Source organism: Takifugu flavidus, chromosome 3, assembly GCF_003711565.1.
Source record: "Takifugu flavidus isolate HTHZ2018 chromosome 3, ASM371156v2, whole genome shotgun sequence".
Lineage (NCBI taxonomy): Eukaryota > Metazoa > Chordata > Actinopteri > Tetraodontiformes > Tetraodontidae > Takifugu > Takifugu flavidus.
The window spans coordinates 7,448,706-7,468,278 of record NC_079522.1 but is presented as its reverse complement, the minus strand read 5'-3'; the positions used below and the strand labels follow the sequence as shown (position 1 = coordinate 7,468,278).

The 19,573-nt window shown below is 46.5% G+C and overlaps 3 protein-coding genes across 7 annotated transcripts in view; 1 reads left to right on the top strand and 2 right to left on the bottom strand.

Moving 5' to 3' along the window:
- The window catches only part of dock11 (dedicator of cytokinesis 11), a 34,683-nt gene extending 30,223 nt beyond the window's left edge, over window positions 1-4,460 (bottom strand). For all 4 annotated transcript variants that reach the window (XM_057026320.1, XM_057026316.1, XM_057026317.1 and 1 more), the window contains exon 1: window positions 4,161-4,460. In XM_057026320.1, the coding sequence (XP_056882300.1) occupies window positions 4,161-4,265 (105 nt within the window). In that variant the 5' untranslated portion in view covers window positions 4,266-4,460. The remainder of the gene's footprint in view (window positions 1-4,160) is intronic.
- Window positions 4,461-5,040: 580 nt separating this feature from the next.
- On the bottom strand, window positions 5,041-7,552 carry haus4 (HAUS augmin-like complex, subunit 4). Its single transcript, XM_057025941.1, has 9 exons — window positions 7,291-7,552; window positions 7,042-7,181; window positions 6,820-6,951; window positions 6,506-6,646; window positions 6,271-6,367; window positions 6,029-6,174; window positions 5,765-5,895; window positions 5,629-5,697; window positions 5,041-5,473 (listed from the first exon to the last, which is right to left on the bottom strand). The coding sequence occupies exons 1-9, from the start codon at window positions 7,355-7,357 to the stop codon at window positions 5,281-5,283; spliced, it is 1,116 nt and encodes a 371-aa protein (XP_056881921.1). The 5' UTR covers window positions 7,358-7,552; the 3' UTR covers window positions 5,041-5,280.
- Window positions 7,553-7,878: 326 nt separating this feature from the next.
- On the top strand, window positions 7,879-19,181 carry fxr2 (FMR1 autosomal homolog 2). Of its 2 annotated transcripts, none has more exons than XM_057025940.1 (17): window positions 7,879-8,572; window positions 10,579-10,631; window positions 11,799-11,892; window positions 12,166-12,237; window positions 12,730-12,878; window positions 12,999-13,092; window positions 13,169-13,285; window positions 13,366-13,536; window positions 13,606-13,684; window positions 13,824-13,933; window positions 14,353-14,439; window positions 15,234-15,447; window positions 15,592-15,771; window positions 15,957-16,151; window positions 16,476-16,589; window positions 16,721-16,809; window positions 16,897-19,181. In XM_057025940.1, exons 1-17 carry the CDS (start codon window positions 8,522-8,524, stop codon window positions 17,005-17,007), a joined length of 1,980 nt encoding a protein of 659 aa, XP_056881920.1. In that variant the 5' UTR covers window positions 7,879-8,521; the 3' UTR covers window positions 17,008-19,181. The 2 variants fall into 2 exon arrangements, with proteins under 2 accessions (XP_056881920.1, XP_056881919.1); XM_057025939.1 differs by having other exon boundaries at window positions 7,880-8,572; window positions 13,824-13,981.
- Window positions 19,182-19,573: the final 392 nt, after the last annotated feature.

The following is a 19,573-nucleotide window of genomic DNA, read 5'->3' as shown; positions in this document are numbered from 1 at the left end:
TGTCAGACACTCAGTTATGTGTATGCAAAAATAGAAAGCAGACTAGCTAAGATGAACTTTAAAATTTCCTGTTTTCAGTTTCACAGAGAAGTGAGTGATATGGGACAAAAACAGTAAAATATAAGCTTTACAGGAATAACAGGCCAACATAACTAGGCCACCATGTGATCACAAGTGGGAAACCTAAACCACTTGGAAAGATTGAGAATTAATTCCAAGAAAGTGCTGCTTTAAGCTCAAACTCAGCAGTCAACGCGGAGGGATGAATAGCTTAGTCAATAAGCTGAGGCTGGGCAACACCGAACCTTTTGGTCCCTTTTGGACCCTTTTGTAGGATACACATGGCAAACACAGAGGAAACTCCTGTCTACAAAGTGGCGCTACGTATCATGTGGTTCCGCGTCATCATATTTTCCCCTGGTGCGCCTGTGACCGCACTAGGAAGCCGCCAACATTGGTTTGCGCTTCCCATCCCCCGGTTCATTCCCACATTTACTGAAGATGTGAAATGTTTATAGTCATGTTAATGAATGCTACGGTCCACACAGGTATGACAGCTGGACGATCCGGCTAATCCCGTTTTTTTGATCAACAGCGATTTAGCAATGTACACAGACAGTTTTTGAGACATTTTTGAGATCAATCCAGAGACAAACTGAGCTAATTTATTGGTATTAGCTTGATGATTGAACCATTTTTGTACTCAGTCAATATTTTCTTCTTTCAGTTCAACACAGTCCTCACATTTAAGTTCAATATAGTTGTGTTAGTCTCATCTCATCTTCTTAACCACTTTATCCCTTTTGGGGTCACGTGGAGGGTCCACAATGCTCGAAGACGGGGCTCACTTCTGGATGAGTTGCCAGTTCATTGCAGGGCCATATATGAGCATTTGTGGGTTCGGTACCTTGCTCAAGGGTACCTCTGCAGTGCTCTGAAGGTGTTCTGGCACCTTCCCCTACTACTACTACTCCCCAAATCCTCAGATGGTATAGCAGGGTCAGCGATAGATTTCTTAAAAACAAATAGAGGGAGGGCAAAATTCAGTTCAATTCACATTTATTACTTATAATATAGCCACTGTTACAAGCAAGATAGCGCCTCGGCCCTTTACAGAAGCCCAGAGCCTGACACCCAAACAAAGAACAGCGGCAAGGAGAAACTCCCTTTTAACAGAAGGAAACCTTGAGCAGGACCGGGGGGGGGGGGGGAATGCTCCCATCTTTTCTGATCTATATATAGGGCTCCAGTCACTCCTGAAGTTATCACTCTTTATGTTCTCTGAACATGAGCCCATAAAGCAAACTGAGTACATGTGCCCAAACTGACACTCAACAATGATACAATGATAGGTTTTGAAATGGACAACCAGCAGGAAGTCACCAGCTCAACCTGACACCTATGAGTCTGTCGAAAGCATTGAACCCGTGTGCACGTCGGCGCCCCGCACCCAGCAGCTCCACTTCCTGTCATGTGCGAACGAGCGCGAACGAGCGTGACCGCAGCGCGACGACTCAGAAGCAACTGTTCGACCGGGGACTGTGCGCGAGGAGGGGGGTGGGGACAGTGCGGAGTAAGTTCTGCTTCACCACAATTAGACCGAATCATGAGCAGTGAGTGAGAAACACAGAGAAAAAAACCCCAAAATCAACAAAGGATGTGGTAAAACAACAGGTTGGAACTGCGCGAGGTGACCACACTACACTGTCTCACACTTTTTCTTTCGGACCGCTCGGTCGCTGAACAAGAAAGACAAAATGTGATTTTTTTTAGGCCTTGACGGTGTTGACACCCACCGCGCGCTTCCAGACATTGGAGGGTCACGCAAGGCGCTCTGGACACCAAACTGGGTGCATTTGATCGAACTGCCTGACCCCTTTGAATGTTCCAGGCTGCGTTCACAACATCAAGATCAGCTCAGTAACAGGACTAAACAGAGCCCAGTGACAGTTGCCCTTGCACAGTTTTTAGTTCTGTCACTATTTGTTCTGGTGGACACCTCAACGCTGCTTCAATAAATGACCAAATACAAGGCTGCGGCAGAAGGCTCCACCGCTCTGGAGTGTATTGGTGGCTTCTAACGGTGTCAGCAAGGTTCCAATAACTGCTTGAGGCGAATTCTTGTCAACTGTGCAAGTCATGAATTTGTACCGCATCTGTTACAATCAAAATCCTTCAAAAATCTTTGGGGGACCATTCCGGTGATGGCAGGAGGGTTAAAGGACAAGAATAAGGGGAGATAGGACAGGAGAGAGAAAGAGTAAATATATAGTAATTACGCAGAGGATGTAAGACTAAAACTGAGTGGGTCAGGAATTAAAATATTGTTTTTCATTCTTGATCCCTTTGTCTTAATGATCCGAGTGGGTTTCACCACCTTTAAACTGTCCGGAGGGGCTTTATTACACAGGCAAATGCTGTAACTGCCAAAATTTGAGTGTATTTAGGAGGAAGCAGATAAAATTGTTTGGGCATTTTCCTGGCAAGGTTATTTTGGCATCCCCCAAATGAGGAGGTCCTGGAGAATACCCAAGACACCCTGGAGGGACTCTCTGAGTTAAGCTACTCCCCCCCCCCACCCCCCCACCGATTGTCATCAAATGAGGTTTCACTCAAACGAGGAAAGAAAGAAATCCGTAAGATACCACAAACGATCATAGACCAAGACGCCGTATGGATGATGAGCCAATGCAAAGCAAACGAGTCCCCACTTTCATTTCATGGTTTTCATAAACGAGACACAAGAGGAACTCCTTAAACAGGCTTGAACTGTGGGACGCTGTATGATGGAGTCATTAACAATATAAACAGCTCGACTGGTTTCCATAAAGGCGAGAACTTCGACGATTCTTGTACAAAAAAGAATTGTAATTGCTGGTACGTCAGCTGACAGGCCCTCTTATGAAAACTCATTCTCCGGATGTTTGAGTCACTGTAGCAGAAATTTTCTGAACTGTTACGTTTCCTTCTTTTTTTTTTTTTTTTTCAAACGCTAAGTTTCACTTCGGCGCTGTGCTTGAAAACACACAATCTCGCTCGAGCGTCGGCACGTTTTGAAGAAAAGAATTTAAGAGGAGAAAGAGTCGCTACACGGCCACTGAGGAAGTAGGGTCACAGCGCGCCCAAGGGAATCCCCCATGTGAGAGAAACCGGGCCAGGCAACAAAACCAGGCTTGTCTTTTAGGCTTAGCGGGTCGTTCATTTGCTTCATCACTGCAGGAGCCAAAAGCCTTCCACCCCGCAAAACACACACATCTCTTGTGAACTCCATGGAGAAACACCCAGATCCCCTCCTCGCATCCACAAAATCAAAACCTCACATGACACGCTTTCCCAGATCTCTTCGCATCATGTTCCTCCTCGAGGTGACAGTCACAAGACAGGAGGAAAGTTCGACCCCCCCATCCGAACGAGCAGGTGAACGTGTGTGGATCGTTGGTGCTGCGGCACAGGTTTGAGGACAAATGTTTATCATGTCGGTGCGTAAAGGTCGGACACACACACAGGCACTTCTTTAAAAAACAAACCTCACCAAACCTGGATCAGCAGGATTCTCAATGTTATTCATCACCTCACCAAAGCTGGATCAGCAGGATTCTCAATGTTATTCATCACCTAATCCTTTATCAGTGCAGTCTGGTCTTTACTGCCCCTGTATCTAAGGATAATTAACTAGTGGATTATAATTAATTCACTAGTTAATTATGTCGTTCATTGAGGTTTGAATGCACAACGTGGCCATTTCTGGGAGAAACAGAGCCTCGGACACTGAAGGGTCAGAGGAACCATGCTTGCAGCTGTCCAACTGGCACAGCTCCTCATCCCCCAGCACACAAAAGGAGCCCCACCAGTAGTAAAACCCATCTGTCCCCGCGCACAAAGTCATAGTAGATTTTTTTTTTTTCAAATGCCAACAATAATTCCATAAATATGTTCTACAGCGATGGCGCCCCGATACAATTAGAGATAAGTGGAAGAACAATGCGGTGGAATTCGATTGGGTTGATGGAAGACGCACAGTTGGAAGGGGGGTGAGGAGAAATACACACACCACCACCACCCCGGAAAGGAAGTGAGGGGAGTTAGCAGGCTAACTTACATTTTCCACGTTAGCTCAAAAAAAAAAAAAAAAAGACCGCAGCGTTGCGAGCCCCACTCACCACAAGGTCCACAGTGGTCTTCACAGCCTCCGACACGCTCTGCCGGACCTCCGCGGCCGTCCCGGGTTTGCTCAACCTCTTGGTGAATTTCCGCACCTCCGACATGCTGCCACGCTGGTTAAAATCCACTCTGTGCGTCGAACATGCCGCGGCGCCGGCTGTTGTGTGACAGCCAGATGTGCGTTGTGCGCGAGCTCTGCAGTTGCGCGTCGTGAGGCGGGGCCGCCGCCGCCGCCGCCGCCGCTGCTGGTGATGATGGCAATGATGATGGTGAGGAGAGGAGACCAGAGAGAGATTGGCGGGGCGAGATGATTCAGTCGAAGTCACTTCCGTGTCTTCTACGCTGCGGAAACCGAAGAGGGTTTAATGAGTCAAGATAATAAGTGTCAATCACTTCCGTTTCTCCGCGGTGGCTTCGACGTTGTGACGAATCCATGGTCGTCAAAAAACCAAAAACAAATACCCATATGGCTTCACAACCATAAAAACAATCGGCCATGTGGCTTTTTTTTTTTGTTTAAAATGCCTCTGAAGGTGAATATTGAAGGTATAAATCTTATATTGCTTGAATGGAGAACCGTTAAAGATCTGACGTGCAGCGCCACCTTGTGACTCATGGAGCGAATTGTAGGAAAAATTGCCGCTTTTTCCCCCAGCGAAAATCAGGAGCGTAGGTTTGACTGGTTGTTTTTCACTTCAAATGCATCACATTAATTTTTATAGATGTAGCAACAAGTTTTTTAGTTGCTGAGATCTAGCAACATACATGTGAGGATCCCAACCAAAGTTAAAGCGGCGAAAGATTATTATTTAAATGCAAGTGATTAGACCATTAGATGGGATAAAACATTGAACATTCCTCCAAAGAATGATGACGACATTGTGGGTTGATAATGCTTTAATAATTTCCTTCACGACCAAATTTATGGAAAAGTATTATTACAAAGAATATGCTTTTAACAAGGGCTTCATCTTATGGCAGGTGAAATGAAATGTCTACATTTTAATAAAGCATTGACTACCCAACCATCTAAAATGGATTGCAGCAGAGAATCAAATATATTGTAAATTGTATGCTACAATGTGCCACCGTTAAAAGTCGCAACATGTTCTGCATTTTTCAGTTTTGCTTGTTACTATAGTGAGCGAACTCCTTCAGAGCCCATTTTTTCATTTCTATCTCTCGTCGCAGTCTGCAGTACTCCTCTGCCAGGGCCTCAAACTCTTTACCCAAAATCTCAAATGACGACAGTTTTGACTCAACGGACTGCTTCTCTGCCTGACAGGCCTTTAACTCAGCATTCAGCTTCTCTCTGAAAGGAGAAAAAAAAGTGTTGATTTTAGGAAAAACGCTAGGCAAAGTGAACTCAAGGTACATATTAACTATAACATGGCTAATGTAAGGCATCTGAGACACAAAATTAAACCATGTGGATGATATAAGGCCAATAAACAAAGTATATCCTGCCTTATTTTTCTATGAGCAGATATCGCCTCGGGCGTGTACGTCTCCAGCTGAATTTCCACCATCTCTGTTCTTTAAAACAAGCAAATATGAATGTGTGCTGTATATAGGAGGAATGGGAAAAAGGAGAATGCCTTACTTGATCTTTTGCAATACTAATTGGCATTTTCCCTCAAAATAGTCCAATTTATTCCTGTCCAAATCGGTTTGGGTCTTCAGTCTGTGATCCAAGATGACAGACTGGAGAAGTTGGATGCACTTAATCAGCTCCTGAACACAAGCAGACCAGAAGGAAAGCAGAATAAATTAGGTCTGGAATTCATATCAATGCTGATTTTAATGAAGAACATTAGAGCGTTTACATGCATGTTACAAACATGTAGTTGAAATAAAGTTTTCCTACACCGAGGTAGAGCCGGGTCTGTCTCTGCAGGAGAACTGTGTTTTCCCGACACACTTCTTTCAGACTTTCAGCTCTTTTCTTGTCTTTATCGAGCTGGGCTGATAGGTGAGACAGCTTGGTATTCTTCAGACCATCGCTCTCGCTCTCTAGAAAGGATAACAAAGCGACAACCAGGGTCCAATGATGTCATCTCAGGGTGGTCGGATTTAAGTTACACAGGATGGAAGAATTAGATACTTTACCACATTCAGGCTGATAGTAAGAGAGAAGACCAAAGCACTTTTTCTTCAGATGCTTCTCCAACTCTCTGGGAAGAGCTTGTTTCATTCTTTGAGAATTCTGATATAAATAGTTATTGAGAGGGGGTAAAAATGTTCATCCTTGTGATATTGAACCAGAAAATCTGCAAAGTTCCTAAATATCTCTGACTACTGACTAAAATAAATGACATTTTCTTTCATTCTTTTTATTATTCACCTTTTCTGATGGCATGAACTCCATGACCTGTTGGGGATTCAGACCCAAAATTGATGGCTGATCTTGGTCGGTAGTGCTACTGGGATCCAGCTGTCTGATGCATTGGGACACCAGCATGGACTTTTGTATTGTGTCATAAAACTATACGCAACAATGAAAGAGTATCATTAGGATTTTCTTTCTACAATAAGGAAAGTTTGATCTCATTGCAGATTTATGGAGCAGGAATATGCAAAAACAACCTCAAAAAGGCTATATCTGGTCTCGACCCACTGCCAGCAGTTTGTGCAGTAGGGAGGGAGGGAGGAACGTACCATGTTTTGTTCCGGGGAGACGGTGGTGTGGTGCTTTCTGATGCAGTGATCTTGTAACATCTCCTGCAGACACTTGTGGAGGCTCTCAGAACGCAGCCACTGGCGCCTCTGGTTCTGCAGCTTCTGCTCAGCCTGCAAGCATCACAAAGCCTCACAGAAATCTTTGCAGAAAGCAGTCATTCAAAATAGCGTGAATGAGTTGTGAGTAGTGTCTGCTGGTACCTTGTCCAGCTCTGATTTCAAAGGTACAGTCAGCCCGGTTCGGTCCACATGTTGTGACAAGGTGGCCAGTAGTTTACAAAACTGAGGGTTCTGTGTCAGATCCTCGTCTGTAATGTCACACAAAGGGACGGAGGCGAGAACTGCGGACGAAAAGCAACAGAAGTCCAGTCGCAAAGACGTTTACGGTAGCCTTCCACAACTAGCACGTTTACTTTCAGATATAACCATTTCGGATGTAAAATCGTTTACCTTGTTGATGTAAGCTGTCATATTTCCCAAGTACTGGTACGTGTGACGACTCAAGACCAGTGGACATTGTTATTTGGATTACTTTTAAATCGTTCGTAGATGTGGGAAAGCTTAGTTTGCTAATACAAAAATAAAACACCCACTTCCTCAGTTATGTTGCGCGCGTGTCGCAGAAATGTCCCGATTGGCTAAAGACACCCACGTGAGCCATCCTGCGCGCGGCGAAAACTGCTCGCGTTGCATTCTCGGGAACGCGCATTTCCAACAGAAATTCATGTACATCCTATCAAAATGAGATGGATTTTTTTTTCATATAGGGTTTGTTTTTATGTTAAAATAAATTCAAGCCAATTTTGTAAATGGTAAAATAAGATGCCTGCGCCTGTAATGCTGAACGTTATAAACGTACAGCTATACGTACACTACACAGTAGAGTGAGCTTTGTAATAATGCGGTTTAGTAGACAGCAAAGGGCGATATGCGCAATAATGAGGAAAAACGTGGCTCGGAATTCTGCTTTCAAATTGAGAATGAAATTCCTGGTGGGCGTGTCTTAGTCATGGAAGGGGCGTGGCGTCCAACGTCACACAGTCCCTCTTTGATCCACCTCCGACTGGTCTCCGTCGGCGTGTAGTTGGGAGAAGGAGTCGCCGGGTGGTGTAACGTCTCCTGACGCAATTTAGGGAAGCAACGCCGCTGAAAAACTGTTCCACGGTCTGACGGAGTCGAACCCGGCAACGACTTCTTGGAAAACCGCTCAACGCGGCGACTGCGCCACACGCAAAGACAACAAACGCAACTCGGCTACCAGGCGCTATTTGGCTAGCATCCCTGAAAAAACTGACGGGGGATCGAGGCTAGCGTCCCAGCTAATTACCCATCAGCTGGCATCCTCCAACCACAGCAACACTCGCTTGCTCTTCTCCCTCGTGTAGGCCGAGACTTAGTCATCACCCGTGGCGGTGGCTTACGCCTCTAAAGTCTTGCCGCCAGCATTGAGACAGAAAGCGGAGAGCGAAGGATCCTGGCTCGCTGCTGCTGGAAACAAGGTCTGCGGCGCATTAGTTAACACCATCACACCCATCTTCCCAACCCCTTATCTGCCCCTCTCCCACCACCCGAAACACTGGAACTCCACAAGCTGCCGGAGAGCGGCGAGGGGCCGACGAAGCTGGGGGTGGTAACGGTACCAGCTAGCGTGGGGACCAGCCGTGGAGATTTAACGACAAGTATGGACGGGCTGGCCGTGGAAGTTCGCGGCTCGAACGGGGCCTTCTACAAGGTAAGGTGGTCTCGGTCGCAATGCCTGGCCGCCCAGTTAAAAGTTAATTTTACTCCAAAAGTGTTTTCTTCTTCTGTATAATTAGCCACGGCCTAGCTAGTAAACACGCGACAAACGCTAGCCGCGGTCCAATTGGGACAAACAAGGACAGTTAAGCGTCCTAAATGGATGGTTTGTGGGGTGGGTAGCTAACTCCAGTTAGCCTCCAGCTAGGTCCACTTGTTATCACCTTTGTGCGTCGGGATTTAGGAAGTGTCAAAAAGATCACACGATGCATCGCATTTGTATGAAACCCGATCATGTCGTTTTGATGCTAATGCGTTTCTTTGTGGGCAGCACAGGGATGAATCGCTACCCCACTGGCTGTGGAGAGCCCCTGCCTTCAAACGCCACAACCAGACCAATGAGCCTTTAATCACACGTTTTTCTTTTCCCTTTTGGCTTTCAGGAAGCTGCGGAGTGTTTGTGTTTCGTTTTCGCCTGGTTTACTAACGAAAGCGAAGCCTCTCGTCCATGCGCATCCTCCTGATTTCGGGGTTCTTTTTTGTAACTTTAAACTGATTTTGGGGGGTTGTATTTCATCCAGGTGCATTGGTTGACGTGCATTATAGGAGATTCTATCATTTTTTTTAAAATTGTCTTTTGCTTTCGGTTATTATTCATAGTGCTAATGAGACATTCCATGATTTGGGAGGTTAAACCCCCTTTCTTATGCCCTCCAAGGGTTTAACATTTTGCAGTATGTCCCGTTTATTCCTCTTTTCTGTGTGTAGTTGGGTGGCTCCACCGGCCACATGGCGCTTCCTTGGGGAGCCTATATTTACTCCTCTTGCTGCTTCACCTGTTGTGCTGATTTAGAGGGTGTCAGTTTGGCCCTGGCATGAATGGACGCTTTCCACTCATCTCCGTTACACCCATCATCTCACAGCTCTTGTTTTACCCAGAGAGATGACGTTCGAAATCTCGTATTCCGGGATGTATATTTACTGCGGCGTCCAAGAGCGTCATTATTTTGCCATCTTGTGATTGGCACAGGGCCTAAAGTGTTTTTATGATCCCATTTCTCTGCAGGTTCAGGTCATGTTTAAGGGCTCTTTCTCATCAACTAACATCGATATCGTCACGCGCCGTCCAATTTCGTACACTGGGTTTGTTTCCAAGAGGGAAAAGAAGGCTAAGATCGTCCCATTTTGGGCACCGCGTGGATCTACATGTGCCCGCAAGTCTCGAGATGAAATGACCCCCCCCCACCTCGCCGTCTATCATGTCGTGATTAGAAGGGGGGGTTGCCTGCCCCTTGACCCAGTAGCAGTGTCGGTGCGCCGTGACATAACGCATGAAGCTGTCTTTGAATTTGATATTCCAGATCAGAGAGATTCTTTTCCTTTTCCCCAGGTGTATATGAAGCAGTTGATGCTAGCTTTAGCAGGGATTTAGATTCATCCCTTGCCTTCAACCTAGACTGTCTTAATACGATAGGAATCACGAATATCTGGCCATTGCTTAATGTTCACAGACGGGCGTGAGGTAACCCTGAGCTTCTGTAACATGATTGACAAGCGCGGCGCTTAAGTTTGCCCATAACGGCTGTCTTGTAACCAACGCCACCTGTCCACACGGGCCTGGGTGGCTGTTTTCCCCCAACACCCCCCCCCCCAGGAGCGCGTCTCTCTTTGGAAAACTCCACTTTTCCAACTCGTCCCATTCGTGCGTTTTCATTCTTCGCGCGCGTCTGGGAGACAGAGCCATTTCTCGGCTTGTCTGGCACGTCAGAAAAAGTCAGCCTCCCCCTCCGCTTCGCCCAGCGCAGGATTCACAGCCAGAGCGTTGTGACATCCATGTGACGTCCCAGCTCCCAAAAAGCCCTCCGTGCTCTTTTTTGTTTTAAGAGTCACAGTCTCACTTTGCACGGTTTTCGCGTGCTAGATCGTTCACGAGCAGACCGGTCATCTGTCCCGTCTCGTGTGTTCACGCTGATAACGGTTTGCTCCCTGGTTTTCTTTTAGGGTTACATCAAGGACGTCCACGAAGATTCGCTCACAATTGTTTTTGAAAACAAGTAAGTGTCGCACGTCCACCTCCACCACGCGTCCAGGCAAACCTTCGTAGTTAGCGCCTTTGCTCGGCGCGCAGCTGTCCACACCCGTCTCCTTTTTTTACCTCCTGCTCTCCCCCTCTTCCCCTTTGATAGCGTGCTTTCCTCTAACCCCAACTGTGCCTGTCAACCCCGCCATCCCTCCGGTCCTTATCTTTATCTGGCCCGCTGCGTAGAATCGGGCTGCCCCTAAAAATAGTCTGCCCAAGGTATGCAAGGAGGGGGGGCAATGGTGACCTGGATCATTTTTGGGATTGTCCCCACCCTCACCCCCCCCTTCCTCCCAAACCCCTCGTCTCTTTTTACTTTCTCTGGGCACATGGAAGTATAGGAGGTGCTGGTTTTCAAATAAGTAATTTAAAAGAAAACCAGTGATTGCATCTATTACAGTTTGGTATCTTCTTAAAAGTAAATACAATAAAGCATATTTCTCCAGATTTATGTTGTTTTTGTGCACATTTCTCAGAAACCCCTTCTCTGCCACCCAGACTTTGTAAAAAAAGGGCCTTTTGATACATTATGGATATAAAAAAGTAAAATAATGTCAAATACAAGCAAGATGTAAACATGACGAGTATCGGTAACTTTGGGAAATATATTGCTCTTATGGTGCAAAGTGATTATTAATAAAAGGTCGGGGCATATTCAGAGCCAGCAAAAAGAGCTTAGCGGTTCTTAGCTGGGAAATGTTTCCTATTATGGTTTTAACTCGGATGTCAGTCTTGTGTTAGCCGCAGCCAGTGTAGCATTATTTGTTGTTGTTTTTGTAGGGATTATTTTATTGCCAGTTTAGTCAGGTAAGTGTTCAACTACGGACTAAAGCAACTTTATTTAATAGACGATAGCAAGTTAGCACCTCGGGAGGTTTCCGAGTTAAGCGACTTGGTAGAGCCCAGTTTCACCGTGCTTTCATAAAATAGTGAAAAGTAAATGTGAGCATCTTAAGTATTTTTTATTTTATTTCAACAGAAGAAATAGGGAAAATATTAAACTAATATTGACATCATGCTATCTATAAATGGGCAAAGAGGAGACGGGGCTGGGCTGCCTATGCTTTTTGGAAAAAGGGGGGGAAGCTTTTCTTCTCACGATCATTGACCCTTTTGAGTTGTCTCCTCCACCGTGTCCCAGCTGGCAGCCAGAGCGACAGTTGCCTTTCAGCGACGTGCGGTTGCCCCCTCCAGCCGACTACCACAAGGATATTATCGAAGGAGAGGAGGTGGAGGTGAGAACCGCGTCCACCTAAAACTTCTTTAACCTCCTGACATTTCAGGGCACCATCTACTCCTTGAAACTGCATCATTAAAGATATCACTGGTTTACAACTTCTGACATTTTTGCTTCATCTTTGACGATAAAATGGGAATTCTATCTGTTTCCTGTTCAGTATAGATGTAATAATTCAATTAAAATAGTTGATGCGAGTCAATATGAATGCGAATAAATTTGAATCTTGGGAGTTGGAGCTCAGCCTAAGGTGCCGTTTATCGTCTTTCAGGTTTACTCCAGAGCCAACGAACAGGAACCATGCGGCTGGTGGCTCGCTCGTGTGAAAATGATCAAAGGAGAGGTAACCCTGCAGTCGCAAATTACCTGGGGTCACTTACAAAACTAAACTCTATTTTAAAGCTGGGTTGCCTTGGCGATGTGTTTCCATGGCAAATTCAAACATCAATAAAGGACAATATTGGCTATAAGTGTGTGCCTGTGTACGCATACGCACTTTGTCACGAGCTGTAGGTGGAATCGTGGGTCAGTGAGGTGGAGAACGGACAGGTTCAGAGCGCCGCCGTGCCACAGAAGCCGCTGCTGGCGTCACTGTTATTTGGAGCAGGCCGATAAGAGCGTGTAGAAATGTCTAGCATTGACTGATGACTTTAATTCCGTCCTTTTGAGCGTGGAATGCGCTTGTTTCAGCGCCGCGCTCGCGGTTCCACTATCTACATCTCTTTGTCAAACCGTTTTTTTTTTTTAACCCCACACCCTGAAAGCACGCAGCACATCTTTGCAGAATTAATGATCTCATTTTTTGAACCAGTCTCTTTTCTTACTTCTTCACCAGTTCTATGTGATCGAATATGCAGCATGCGACGCCACGTACAACGAGATCGTCACGGCAGAGCGCATCAGGCCCCTAAATCCCAACTGTCCTTGCACTTCAAACTCTTTTCACAAGATCCAGATCCCCGTCCCAGAAGACCTGAGGGACATGTGAGTCCCTCACATTTACATTAATCTGTTTTTTCCACCCCTTTGAGTGTGTTTTTAAATTGCATTTAACAGTTGGACCTTTGCTGAAATATCACTGCGGGTTGTTTTTCGTGTTCGCAGCTGTTCAAATGACAACATTCACAAGGACTTGAGGAAGGCCATCGGAGCGAACAGCATCTCGTATAGCGCCCAGTCCCACGAGCTCATCGTGCTGGTCAGTACGACACGCTAAAAAAGCTCATTGTGTTTGGTTGTTTTGATAAAACTCCCTCTCAAAACGTTCTCTGCAGTCAACAAACGGAGCCACGGTAAAACGCGCAACTCTGCTGAGCGACATGCACTTCCGCAGCATCCGCACCAAGCTAATGCTAATGTCCCGCAACGAAGAAGCTTCCAAGCACCTGGAGGTGAGCAACATCTCGACGGCTGTGTGAGTCGTTGTCCGCAGCCATCGCTGACGAGCCACGTCTGCTTCTGCCAATCCCAGACAAGTAAGCAGTTGGCGTCGGCGTACCAGGAGGAAGTCAAAGTCAGCGAGGACCTGATGGGCATCGCCATCGGATCCCACGGTGCCAACATTCAGCAGGCGAGGAAGGTGCCTGGCGTCACGGCAATTGAGCTGGAGGAGGAGAGCTGCACGTTCAGAATCTACGGAGAGGTATGCCGATGGCGCTTCGCAGATGTGCACGGATGGGTTCCCCGAACTGAGTCGTTTGTTGCGTTGCAGAGCCCAGAGGCCGTACGACAGGCTAGAGAGTATCTCGAATTCAGAGAAGAGTATTTTCAGGTACCCAGGAACCTCGTCGGTGAGTTGGCGTCGTGACTTTACCCGAGAGAGCTCTTTTCCCACGTCCCACTTCTTTATCGTTAATTTCTTTTAACTGCTCCTTTGTCTTATTATGGAAATTTAAGCCGTTTTTAAACCGCCTCCTTTCTTCTGCAAAGGCAAAGTCATCGGCAAGAGCGGCAAAGTCATCCAGGAGATCGTAGACAAGTCAGGTGTGGTTCGGGTCCGGATCGAGGGAGACAACGACAAAAAACTTCCCCGGGTGGAGGTAGGCAGGCAGGGGGCAGGCGGGGACGACACTGCCAGCAGCAAAGAGGTGAATGGACAGTCCGGCCTGTCTCCCACTCGCCAATTTCCCCCACCCAGCTCCTTTAAAAAAACTAAAACCCCGTCTGCTTTGACATCGTTCCATCCCGCTTCTTGTCTTGTTTTTTTTCGTTTGTCGCTTTTACCGCACACAACAAGCGGAGCATTTGTGGGCCGCGCCAGGCATGTAGGAGAAACTAGAGTTTGTTTTTTTGTTATACTTCTGCTTGGTGTTTCTAAGTGTTCAAATCATTCTGTGATTGTTCAGTAATCCACATCGAAATGTGATTATTGTTTTGTGCACATTTCATGGTGAATTGTTGCTCATTTTTGCTTTATTTTAGAATAATCACAATCTCTCCTTTTTTTGTCTTTCATTAGGGCATGGTTCCCTTTGTGTTTGTGGGTACTAAAGAAAACATCAAGACCGCTTGGGCTCTGTTGGAGTACCACATGTCTTATCTCCAGGTTGGTCCTTTCTTTACGTTTCTCGCTAACTTTAGCTCCGTTTCTGGTTTTCACATTTGAGCCAGAATAGCTAACTCGGTGTTTCAGAGGAGCCGGTCCAAGGGGCTCCATGGTGGGTCACCTGTCTCCCTTCTGCCTGAACTCACAGGGGTGGTGTCTGCTGAGAGCACATAATTTTGCCCTTACCTCATGCACTTTTATATATAGGTCCTCACTGCCGGCTGGGATGACCAGCATCGGAGTTTAGATTACCAGTTATCTGGACCCTTAGCTTCCAAAAATAAAGACCCTCTCACAAATCCACTCCACTACCTTCGCACCTCTGCTGGGTTTCAGCTGTCATTTGTGGAAGCAGCTGTCGGGCCACAAAGTAAGAGACCCCCACCCAACTTAAAGTGCTGTCAATGCACCACTCCCATTGGACGACGTTGCCCCCACTCCCTCGTGTGGGCTGGATGCCTTATGTAGCAGAGCAGCGGGCAGGAGAACGCGATAATACACTTGTTAAAAAAGGAATGAGTTTGATCAGATTTTTCAAATAGTTGCCAAAGTGAAATCTGGGCAAAGTGCTGTAACAGAGTTATGACACTGACTTATTGCTATTCCAAAATTTACAACTGAGGGGTTCTAGACCTGGGGGTACTTTCACATCAACTTTCAACAGATCTCTTTCATCTATGCGTTTATGAACGGCAACAAGCTCTCTGCTGCCGCCCAGTGGCCGAATGCGGGAATCGCAAGCACATCCAGGCATATCCACACACTTACATGTGTGTCTTTGTCATGGTCTGTAGGAGATGGAGCAGCTTTACATGGAGCGACTCCAGATCGATGACCAGCTCCGTCAGATCGGGGTGGGTTACCGAGCACCCTCCAGCAGAGGCCCCGGTGGGGAACGAGACAGAGGCTACTTGACGGACGACAGCAACAACTCGCTCCACACCACTCGCAACTACGCCCCCCGAGGCAGAGGGCACAGGGGACCTAACAACCAACACTCTGGATTTGGTAAGAGTTTATGATGATGTCACCTTTCACCCACAAAGCAAGTTCTTTGAAATAAAGATAATGAGAGATAAACAGTAAATGCATGATTAGCACAAGCGAGAAACACTTGGTTTCACAATTACCATTTGTTTTTACCCAATCCAGTCACAAACTCAGAACTGTCGAATACTTCTGAGCCCGAAGACGCGAACGAGCGAGAGCAGCGGCCCCGGGGCACAAGTGGCGACGAGAGAGGCGCACGAAGGGGCAACAGGGGCCGAGGCGCCAACACAGGACGGGGCCGTGGCGGGCCTGGGTCCAAGCCTTCAAATTCAATTAGCTCAGGTAGCTAAAACCTTAATTCTTAAAATATTTTGAAATTACTGAGACAGAAACAGTGATTAGCTTATGAAATTTTGTCAGTTAATAATAATTAATAAATATTCTTTGAGTATTAGGCTACTTCTTTTCAAGCACAGCTAGCATTAGCTTGGCATTCTCACATTGCTTATTTTCTGCGGTTCATCCAGTGCTACGGGATCCAGACAGTAACCCGTACTCAGTGCTGGAGGGGAAGGGAGAGCTGCCCGATGCAGACCTGAGCGAAGGCGCCGGAGGCCGCAATCGTAAACGATCCCGCCGCCGCCGGAACGACCAGGAACCCAGCTTGATGGATGCTGCTACTGAGTCAGACAACCAGGCTGGCCCCAGTGAGAATGGACTATGTGAGGATGACATATTTGTTTAATTTCCTCTATGTGGCCTGAAATATAGATCACAAGTGTAAAGTAATGATGTACACAAATAGTTACCACATTTTCTAGACTAGACGTTACGTGGGAATATTGGCTGCATTGGTGCCAAGCAGCATCGACTTGTTAGGAGTGTAGAGGGAGCCACCTTGTGGCCGAAGATGATATGGCGTTTATTTTTCATATATAAATCACTTCAAAAGACAAGTGGCAGGACCATCGGTCCAACTAAACAAGGTGCAACTTGTAGTCCAGAAAATACGGTAATATAAGCGTGCTTTTCTCATTTGTCTTTAGCCGAGACCCAACAGCCACAGCCTCCGCGCCGCAACCGAAGTCGCCGCCGCCGTAACCGCGGTAAACGCACTGAAGAAGATGAGGATGACGGTTCACCCACCTGGCACAGAGAAGGTGTGATTTCTTTTTTCTTTTGGGTAGGAAGATTTTGGCCTCTTACCTGTGTCCTCGCTTGGCAGCCTGATCGCTTGTAGTTTTATTGTTGAGGTGAAACACCAGCAGTAACACATTGTAATGCTCCTTAGTGACCATTGCCGACTACATATCTCGAGCCGAGTCTGAGAGCAGGGAGAACGTGCCCCAGAAGGAAAACCACAGCGGTCCCGAGCCCAAGGTACAGACGGGAACCATTAACCCCGCCCCCGCCTCGGCTTTATTCCCGTATTTGCGTTTATATCGCGCCACCGTTTTGTATCTCCAGGAGAACGGGACCGGCACACAGAAGGCTGAGCGAAACCCTTCCAGGCACTCCCCCAGCAAAGGCGTGACCACTCCCAGCGAGAACCTGACCATGGTCAACGGGGTCTCCTAAAGGCACGACCCCTCGCCCCCTTGCAAAACCCTTTCAAAGCAAGACTCCATGGCAAACTGTCCCTGCTTGCATTAACACAAACATTAAACAGATGAGTGACAAAATACCTGAATTCATACTATGAGAGCGAATAAATCGACAAATGCATCTACTTAAAACACGCGTTAACGGTGTATGCTATTCTATCTATCAGTACTTAGTGCTTATTTAAAAAAAAAAAAAAACTGGCTTGCCAAAACCAGCTGGTGGATATGACTTGATTTTTAAAAATACTGATATGAGAAAAAGGACGAGACTTTCTTTTTTTTCGTTGTTTTTGAAATGGTTGTCTTTTTTTTGTTGTTCCGATTACTTTGTTCATTGTTTAGCATTGGTTTTGGACTTGGCGGTCGCCCTCACTCGACCCATACGGTTGATATTTTTTCTTTATTTTTTCCGGGGGAAAAAAAACATCGGATAGGTGTCGCGAACCGTTAGGGGGTGGCGAGACGGTCCAATAGCTTATGTGATGCGATGGGCACACACTTGTACAACGGAGACAGACAACCGGACGGGAGCGTTGATAGACATTGTGCCTTGAATTTGAAAAAAATTAAAAAAAAAAAAAAAAAAAAAAAGAGGAGGGGGTTTCTTCCAGGTTTTTTTTTTTTGGTTGTTTTCGGTTCCAAGAAGAGAACAGACCTGTGATATGGAAGATGTAGAGATGAGGAGAGTGTCTGGCCGACATGAGGGGGAAGTCTAGTGCCAAACTTCAGGGCACTTGTCCTTAGTGCGAGACGGCGGCAGTGTGCGTGTGTTAGATATTTGGCAACCACGAAATTAGCAGAAGGGTGGGCGAGGTCGTAAATGTGACGCATCTTTTAATTTAGCCTACAAGGGTCCAGGGTGGCACCCTACACATGAGCATAAGGGAACCACACCACGCCTGTCCCGTCGCAGAGGTCGGTGGTGCTAGTTTCTGGCCTCGGTAGCGTCAGCGGGTAGCTCCAGACGAGAGAGCGCGGCCGCCTCTGTGGGACAGGCGGGCCTGGAGACTGCGCAACTGTGGGAGTATTGAGGACACCTTAAAAAATGAGACGGGAAGCGCGGACATAGGTACACTAGGCGTGCCGGGTCACTGTCGTCACGGTAACCGGAGGACCGCACCAAGAAATTGTAGAATCGGGGTCTGTAATCGTACCTGGCAGTCAGGATCAAAGAGAAGGAGAGCCTCATAACCTCAGTGGCTCTCTGCTCATGTTGTTACTGTTGTCTTGGTTACCGCTCTCAAGTATTATTTTTTTTTTCTGTTGCTATTTCCACATCTTAGAAAACAAAGAAAAAAAATAATAAAACGAAACGATTTAAATCAACCTCTTCTCTGGAGACGAACTCTGATTTCTCTGTCTTGTGGGTTTGCAGTCTATTTTTCTAACTTGCATGGCATCTAGTTCACAAGCAGCCGGGTGGTGCCTGACCTGCATGAGAAGGGGGGGAGAAATAAGGGTGTTTATTAATCTGACTCCATTGTTTCATCCAATAGAATTGCTGCTAATGTACACATTGAATGTCCAAGTAATCCTGGACCCCTCCCCCCCAACAACCTAGGGAAGAGTGGAACTATTTTGTGACTTACCCAGCCCCTAACGATCACCTGCCCAGGTGCAAACCCACCCCCACCCCCCCACACACCAAAATTAATTCCTTCGCGAGAATCTCAGTGTTGAGAGGACACGGGCGGAGTCAAAAGATGTGGGCGGAGTTAAGAGTGGGCATGGGTGGAGTCATGTGTGGGTGTGGGCGGAGTCACACGCGGGCGTCGGTGAGACCAAAGGTCCTGACAGGAACACTGACTGGGTGTGCGGGTTGAAGACGGTTCCAGATGCTGCTCTTATACGCTCCGGCTCGCCCGTGCGTTGCGTTTTTAAACGAGTGAACGATAAAACACAGACTATTTGTACATCGGTGCAGCTGCATGGGCGCAAGTGGAGGGTGGTGTGCGTGTGCGTGTGTGTGTATACCTGTATACCTCATCGTGTGAGTACTGTATTTCCTTATGTATCTGTATCCCTCACGTCTTGTAGAAAGACTGTTGCCTGTGTGTGTGCGCGTGTGGTCGATTCTGCTCTGTCAGACTTTGTCTGGATTTCTCACTCATGTTCTGATGGCAATAAAGGAGTTTTCATTGTTTGGTATACTTTCCCCCCTGAACTGTTTGTTCTTTTTTACTAGGAACGCTTTATCCAGAATACGGAATTCTGTGGGTTTATGATTGGCAGGCGTGATTATCGATAGCAATTAATTTATACTAAGATGAATTTTTTTGTTTTTTTTGAAAGATCAGGCATCACTCAGGGGTTATCTGTTGCTCCCTCTGGTCATCTGCATTTAACAGAATGTGCTCATGGTTTGTCGGGATTAGATTGTATTTCTTATTCAACTTAAATTGTTGTAAAATGTAGAATATTCTAAAATTCCAAAAATTTAGGACAGCTAGATTATACATTTGAGTCTGTGATAATCAGTGACCACATTAAAGAAACAATCAAACTAAAATTATACACGACATGGTTTACAAAAGCACGGG